The following is an 8,324-nucleotide window of genomic DNA, read 5'->3' as shown; positions in this document are numbered from 1 at the left end:
TGACACTTAAGAGCAACGCATATTTTAAATGAAAATAATACTTTTTATAAGTAATAAATAATTTCTGAGTTGTTCTCCTTTAGACTTAAACTCTTTCTTGAAGCTCATTCAAAGTTGCATACCGTTTTTTGAACTATTGAAGTAAACAAACAGTTTATTTCCAATAGTTATATACCGATAGATACAGATATTTTTTTCCTCAATCATTTTTTAACTCCAACATTTAACCTGTTTACAAGAGGCCTGTACTCATAGTAGGATAACCAAACAGGCTATTAAATAAATTATTACTTTATGTTTGTTTTATATTTATTGAAATGGCAACTAATAAAACTAGATTCTAAAACTTTATTTTAAAAAGATAGTATTACTGGGTTTAACAACACAGGAACCGGTTAAGCCATGAAATCTAATCTTCCGCTTTCACAGGAAAATACACAATAGATATATTTTATGTACTAGTTGTAATATGACATTTAAATAACAATAGCTGATTCACAGCATGAGATGCAATCTTTTTATAGCATAATTACATTGGTGGGACGACTGACCTTATTTATTCGTCACCTTGAAAAAAACCCATATTGTAGGCTTAAGTTTTTAAAGTTAAAGTTAGATTTATCCCATCCATCCTTCTCCGAGCCTTGTTCCCAAACTATGTTGGGGTCGGCTTCCAGTCTAACCGGATTCAGCTGAGTACCAGTGCTTTATAAGGAGCGACTGCCCTATCTGACCTCCTCAACCCAGTTACCCGGGCAACCCAATACCCATTGGTTAGCTGTTAGTTAGTTACAACTTAGATGTATCCCGTTTCCCAATAAACTCGGTAATGCATTTTAATTTTATTCAACTTATGTATAAATGAACGAAAAAAGAAAATCAAGCACATTCTCAATTTGAAATTAACCCTACCTAATTCGATTTAAGAATTAAAAACGAAGGCAAAGTGTTCCATTTTTGAAAAATGTATGCCTGTGTATACATGTCAGTTGTGCGAATAGTAAAACTGTTTTGTGTTACTGATTGAGTATTTATATACTAGCTATATTAGATATTTAGTAAAAATAACAATGAACTTTAAATTAATTCAATAAAAAAAGAAGTCGGGCTACATTCAATGCAAATCAAAAAATAAAAATAAATCATCCCTCTTTGACACTCATTAAGCGCCAACCAAAGGTCAAGCAAAATAATCATTGGGTTTTCCCAAAGAGAATTAAGTGTAACTACCGACAAACCTACAGGTGAATATTTTTATCCTCTCCAAACTAGGTCAAACCGCAACCAATTAGCAGAAAAAAAAATGTCTACCACACTTAGTTGACTGAACTAACGGCTTTATGCAATACTACTACACTACGCCGAAAAAACCCAACGTCTGGGGGTGTGTTTAATAACCAGTGACTTGCATAAATAAATAAATATTACTTCATAAAGTGACTCAAAACCCATCTTTGACACCAACCAATATTACTTGACCTCCTTCTCCCCTCTCCGTTCGAACATAAGTGGACGTTAGACCGGTGATTGAGTGAATGACTAGAGGTCAGCTCTGATTGGTCAATGATTGACTTGGACGTGAACTGTGACGTCAGCTGTCGGCGAGACGAATTCCCGCGTGACGTGTTGAATGGGGTTTTTACGTAGGTTACAGAATGTTTAGAGAAGGCTGTGTGCAAATAAATGTTGATCTTATTTAAATTAGTGTTTGTTTATTGACTTTTTTGTGGTTTTATTTTTAATTGAGTGATAATTGTTTGATGATTTCAAGTCATTTGCAATAGAAAATAGTGGTTTGGCATAGAAGTGGTTAAAAACTCAAACAAAAGTGGTTTATCCCTTCAAGGGTTACGATGCCTTACATATCCCTTCGTTTTCTAGTCGGGGATGAAACACTATTGAATGCAAAAATAAATAAATAAGTATGCAGATGATTCCAATTTACACTCCAAACATAAAGCATTAAAAAACTGTTTTAGTAATAAAATAGTCCTTTATGTTAGTCACTTATTTAACTGTACTTTCAAAACTTGAAAAATGATATTGGCAATTGTTTCCAGTCTAAACTTCCTAAAGCCTGTAGCACTCCGATGTTCGCGATTACGACGCGTTCATATTTATACAGTGTCCAGTTGTATCGAAGTCACAGTTCGAATTGCGAACGAGCGACAGTAACAGTCATTGAGTGCGTTAACCCCGCTTTAGTTGTTGTTGTGCTTCAAAATAAGAAAATAAGAACAGAGGTAAATATTGCGTTCGATTTTTGATTTGGGATTTGAATTTAGAAAGATTTTTGTTGGGGTGAGCTAATTGCCGTTCATTGCTGGATTAAATTAATTTGATTTATTATTTTTATTGTCAAATAAATATAACATTATTTTTAATATTTTTTTGACCAAAAGTATTGTAATGGTAAAAATTAAGTTTTCTCTGCTCATTTACAAATTAAAAACTTAAGTTGTTGAGCTCCTTTAACATTTGCTTATAAACAGTAGGCAATTAACTTTATTCAAATATTCATCTTTTTATCACAAGTACGCATCTAAGAAACCTGCATCCTTCAACAGATAAAATAATCTTGTTGTACTAACAACTGGCGATAAACCGGTTACAGCGAATAAAAAAAAAACTTAGCAACATCATGTCTTGCCTATAATTTTATTGAATCCTTATTTCTTTGTTCACAGACAATGGCCGCCTACAAAATCGCTCTAGCGCTCACAATCTTAATTGCCGTAGTGAAGGCACAAAGGCCATTCTACGCTGGACTGAGCCCTATCGGATACCCGGCCGTGGAAGCGGATCTAATATCGAATAGATTCGGTGAAGATGACTCCTACCCTATTGACGCGAGAGGCGACGGGAATCTCATAAACAGGCTCAACCAACTTCCAGTCGAAAATCAACCTTTCTGGTACCTCAACTGGAGGCAATATGAGAACTTCAGGCGTAACCCACAAACCTACCCCCAGAGACAGAACAGCTTCATCGGTACCAAGTAGAAGAAAATTTTATATTAGGATATGTAAGAATCGATTTAGAATCTCGAAATCACAACTCGATTCTAGACTGATAAATAAATATGCGAATCGAAATTGGAATTTGTGGAACCGCGTCCGGCACTAACGTCTGCCTGAGATTCTAAATTCAAACAGTATTAATATATTTTTGAGTGTGATCGTGTTGTGTGATGGATGATTTGAAAATGGAATTTTAAATTTCAAAATTGGAATTCGTTCCGTAGAATTGAACTTTTATTGGCTCTACGATGGATGATCTGTGATTGGCTAGCAAAAATTGTGAAGTGCCAGTGCAAAAAATATTCAGTTTGTAGTTAATTAGGTTAAGAAATTTTGTTAGTGTAATATTTGCAACAATTGCCATTATATTGCATTTATTTTAATTGGTCAATTAAAATATATTTTTTATTAGATAAATAGTATTTTTTATTATTCTCCCATTGTTAACAAGTCTTATTACAACATTCAAGGACATAAAATTAACATGTTGAAATACCTAAAAGTTATTATTTTCGTACATTAATATAAAATTTAATTATTTTTAGAAGTACAAAAATAAGGGCTTGCTTTTCGAGTAACTTAAGTAAACAAACAGTATCCTTTAATAAACTTCAATTACCTACAAGGAAAAGCTTACAATTTCTGAAACTTTTTAACATATAATTTAATGGTACTTAAAATCGAGATGTTGCGTACTTAATTTCTTGCTTTATTTACTTAACCACTAGGAAAGATACATAATGACAAGGCTATCAGTGACCTCTGATTGATATTATTTATATTGCCACTGCGCAGACACAAAAGAACATAATGTCATGTGCTCATGACCTAAGTAGGTAATTAATATCGATAACAGAGTTTTTACTACATTAAAACTTCGTAATACACTACAATACACGCATATTATTATCTTAGTAGGCCTCACTTAGGTACATCTCTGGAATCCATCCTCCGGAAAAAGTGTGATTGGCCAAATTAAAGAATATTGAAAAAACAAGTATACTTACTTACAAACGCAATGTGAGGACGTTAAAATATAGGATACCATATTTTTTCTGCTCGATAAAACTAAGAGAGGACTTTCATAACAATAACAGAAAAAGTATGTTTTCTAAAATAATTTAAGTGATAAAGTTTTATTCACAAAAATAGCGAATTTCTTGCATTTACTTATTTTTCAGCAACTTCGAATATTATGTGCGTTTATTTCTCTTTTAAAAATACTTTAGCTACACTTTTGAAAGTACGAAATAAAGCAAGGTTTTGTAAAAGAAAATTCAGACGCATTAAAAAGTTTTAGGTTATCAATCTTACTGAATATTACTATAACAAGTGAAAAAAAAGCAATGATTATTCTTCGAAACAACTCAGGTTATAGATACATACTTAGTTCATCAATTATAGTTCATTGTTATAAATAATTCATCCTAGTAATACCTATGGAAAAGTGTAAAATATCTAGGCGTTTTATAGAAGGTATAATTATTTAATAGGTAACTTAATTATATTTTATACAATGTACACACTATACATATATGTATACAAACTTAAACTACTATGGAATAATTACGAAAGCGCTCGATCGCCATTCAAGAGCCGAGTGCCATTTTAGGTAGTCCGTTTGACAGATACATTGAAACGTCAAATGTATTCAGCTCTATGTATTATTGGGGACACTACTGCCTGACCACTACTTGGACCATACTATCCTTTTTGCTTATTTATTAGAAAAAAGATCACTTTCTTGACTTCCCCTAATCACCTGTATGAATAATAAATGAATTAAATCAGTATAGGGTTTTCTTTGAATAGCGCCGTAGAATTTTAAAATCAAAAATTTACCACTGGTTAGGTGAGAAACTCGCGCGCTATTAACATTAACCCTGGTACATAAAGGGCCTCACTCACCCATCAAAAAAAAGTTCCTTTTGCTTCAATGCCAGTAATTTTCAAATATATATTTTTTTACTTCAATACTATACAGGAATTTGCAAAGTGTTATTTAGTTAGAGTATACCACTCTGCACTTTTACTAACCACTAACGTTTTCAAAAAATCTCCTGATAATAAAATAAACCAATTAAATACTTAGCTCCTGTTTTTATAACTTCAATGAATAAAGGCTTAATAATACTTTAGGCAAATAATTGAAGCAGCCATTACAACTAAATATACAATTTCATGAAACTTGTTGCGTGGGACCAAATTCCCAACTCAGGTAAAACAACACTTAACAAATAGCCAAATGGAACTAATTAAGTGCTTCCCACGACTTTAAACTCGAAACTAACGAAAAGCTTATAATATCTACTAATATTGTAATATGAATTTTAGTTTGTTAGCCATTTAGATGAAATTCTGTATAAAGATCTATTAAAATCTAGCGCAGAATACAGAGCACTTTCTACTTTACTGTATTCTGAAAAAAATAATCTACAAGTAAAGCACCCTACATCTAAGTAAAATTACAATCAATAATCAAACTTAAATAACAATAGATTTAACTGCATGAAAGTTAACAAAAACATATCAATATCCAATTTTGTATGTATTGAAAATACGTTAGTATAGTCGGGATTATAATCCCGATACATACTGGGCACTTAAAGCAGTTATTCCAGGATACAACCAAAACCGCGGAAAACAACTAGTTCTTCTAAAAGTCATACAAACGTTTATTTCCAGTACTCGTCAAACAGCTGCACAGAGCTTTGGGAATTAATCCGTTGGAGTGGTCCACAGACGGTATTGAGACGAAGTGCCAAAGGACCAACTATTCAATAGCTTGTGTTCAGATGTAGTTCTGGTGAACTATTAGGTCTTACAATCTTCTTACAAAGTAAAATAAAGGTTTTAATTAATAAGCTTTGTTAGTTTTAATGATCTAGCATTGACTACAATAGGGAGTGCCCTCAGTAGAGTTGTATATGTAGTTCAAGTCAAATGACTGGTCCACTCTAGTGGCACACTTCAGGGGTAAAGACATGTGTTATCAACTGCATGTATGCAAAATGTTGCTAAGTTTAATAAATTCACCAAATTACTCTTAGCACTGTGGTAGCAGAAAATGGGAATTTCAGAGTGTTACCTGCTAAAATCTACCCACACTCCTTCAAGAGCCCTCCATGTTCATTTTTCGTCGAAAAGCAAATACTGACTTAAAAGCTACACCGAAATAAACTACCACAACTAAAACACTCGAACATAAGTACAATTTCGAATAATAAATACAATTCTTAGAAGATCTAGTTTAACCAGATTCCAGATATGAATTAACTGCACTACACAATGGCCACTGCGCAGTTGTTCAGCAGAAAACTAAAATCTGATAGCAATCAAACAAAGCTTAAATCCTACGTAGTCGCTAGAGAGATGAATTTTAATAACAACTTTAAGCTGATGAAGACTTGATTTCGAAGAAATAATTTGATATCAAGTCTTAATTATATTGCATTAGGTTTAAAGTCTAGCAAATGCGCAGTGAATATCTATTATTCCAAAAGATGCTATGGTAAGCCAAAGAGGTACTTATGAAGAAAAAGTAGTCTACAAAAAGGATTATTATTTGAGGCTTATGTCAAAAAACTCAAGTGGGTTGATAAGCAAAACGAACTGTTTCTTATTTCTAGTAACAAGGCTTGTATTAAGTATTTGTTATGTATTTAAACACTTTACAGTCTTAAAAAGCCTACTTTTGTGGCAGAAGTGCAGTTAAAACCCTTACAAGAACAGAAAAGTGGAGTTAATCAAGATAAAAAGTTTACCAAACTGCGTTTATATGAATAATTGTAATTTCTATAATAGGTAAATAGGCTACAACACAATCTCACACATAATTTTTATCAACTGTAAGAAGAGCAGGTTCGATTCCCGATCGCTACAAATATTTGCTTGACACAGATAGTAGTTCCGATTGTGTATGTTTGTTCTATCGTGAGATTTCAGTTTGTATGCTATTGCAGAAATTGTACTGGAGATCTTCGGGACTGCGGGATTTCAGTACAAATATTACTATATTGGATAAGGAACTCTACCAATATCTAACTCTGAGTATGTATAGAAACATCTAGTTTAAAGCTCATTGAAATGCATGAATATATTGCGGTAGAGTTAATCTGAAAATTTAAAACCATGATCAAAATCTAAAGGATGAAATTACCTATCTTCTTCGGAAATACTAAATTGTTAATCTTTATAAAAGCAACTATGTGCCGAGCTTTCCGGAACAAAACTACTGAACCGATTTAAATGTTTGGTGTAGTGTAGAGTATTTTTACTTCTGGATTTATCTTTTGAACATCTTCGCAACTTTATTAAATTCATATAGAAAACATATAATTTTACACACACAAAACGCCAATAAATTCACACGCTTTGTCGCGCGACCCAAATGCGTATTCAATGCAGTGTGACAAAAGTTCAAGAAACTTTCGATTCTTTCTTGACATCTATACCCCTTGGCAAGTACAAGAAAACCTACTTTCAAGAAGACTTACACACTACAAACTTTTAGTCGGCCGATAATTTGTAACGGCTCGTGCTGATGATGATGTCCATCTAGCTGATTAACGGCTACGGCGGATGTTCTCATGTAAGGAGATTAGCCAACTGCACAGGACATATTATAGTGCACAAGCATTTGCGCAGACACAGGTGCACTCACTATTCCTTAACTCTCATAGCCCGATGGGACGGCAATCCGACACGACCGGTGAGAGATCAGGCGCAGAACCGACATTTACGTGCTCTCCGATGCATCGCTCATAAATAAATATGAAGATGAAAGGTAGTATAACATAACAACGATCAGGTATTTTGCCGATATCAGACCGAGTAAAAACTTTGATTGCATCCTCGATTTTTTTTCTAAATATTTTTTCCAACCATCGGGCCAACTGTCGGCCGACTGTTTAGTCTTCAGTTTGTGGGTACTTTTAAACTAGAACGCCAATGCACTTGGTAAATTATTGTTATTACTAGCTATTATACGCGGTTTTACTCGCGTTGGCAGAAACTTACAGCTGAATTAATTTCCTGGATGAGAATCTAGGTTCAAACTGAATTTGGTACTGGAAGTCTGAGATGGCACTTTGAGTTTTTACTTTGGACTTTGAGATTTTTACGTTGCAAGTTTAAAAGTTGTGGGTTGTGAAAGTGGACTATGCTTTTTAAAATAAAGTTGCTATTTTATGCCTTCATCTACCTAGTTAGTTACACTACCTACTTATAACTCAAGAATGGCTGAACCGTTTAAGAATAGAATAGAGAATAGAGAATTAGAGGGGAGGCGGCTTAGATCTGTTT

At 33.4% G+C, this 8,324-nt stretch overlaps 1 protein-coding gene across 1 annotated transcript; it reads left to right on the top strand.

The window, feature by feature from the left end:
- The first annotated feature begins 2,075 nt into the window (after positions 1 to 2,075).
- LOC110379203 (uncharacterized) lies at positions 2,076 to 3,437 on the top strand. Its single transcript, XM_064039185.1, has 2 exons — positions 2,076 to 2,243; positions 2,688 to 3,437. The coding sequence occupies exons 1-2, from the start codon at positions 2,091 to 2,093 to the stop codon at positions 3,000 to 3,002; spliced, it is 468 nt and encodes a 155-aa protein (XP_063895255.1). The 5' UTR covers positions 2,076 to 2,090; the 3' UTR covers positions 3,003 to 3,437.
- Positions 3,438 to 8,324: the final 4,887 nt, after the last annotated feature.

The sequence above is a fragment of the Helicoverpa armigera genome, chromosome 18, assembly GCF_030705265.1.
Source record: "Helicoverpa armigera isolate CAAS_96S chromosome 18, ASM3070526v1, whole genome shotgun sequence".
In the NCBI taxonomy this organism is placed as follows: domain Eukaryota; kingdom Metazoa; phylum Arthropoda; class Insecta; order Lepidoptera; family Noctuidae; genus Helicoverpa; species Helicoverpa armigera.
Note: the sequence above shows the minus strand (reverse complement) of the source record. Positions and strands in the feature narration are given on the sequence as shown.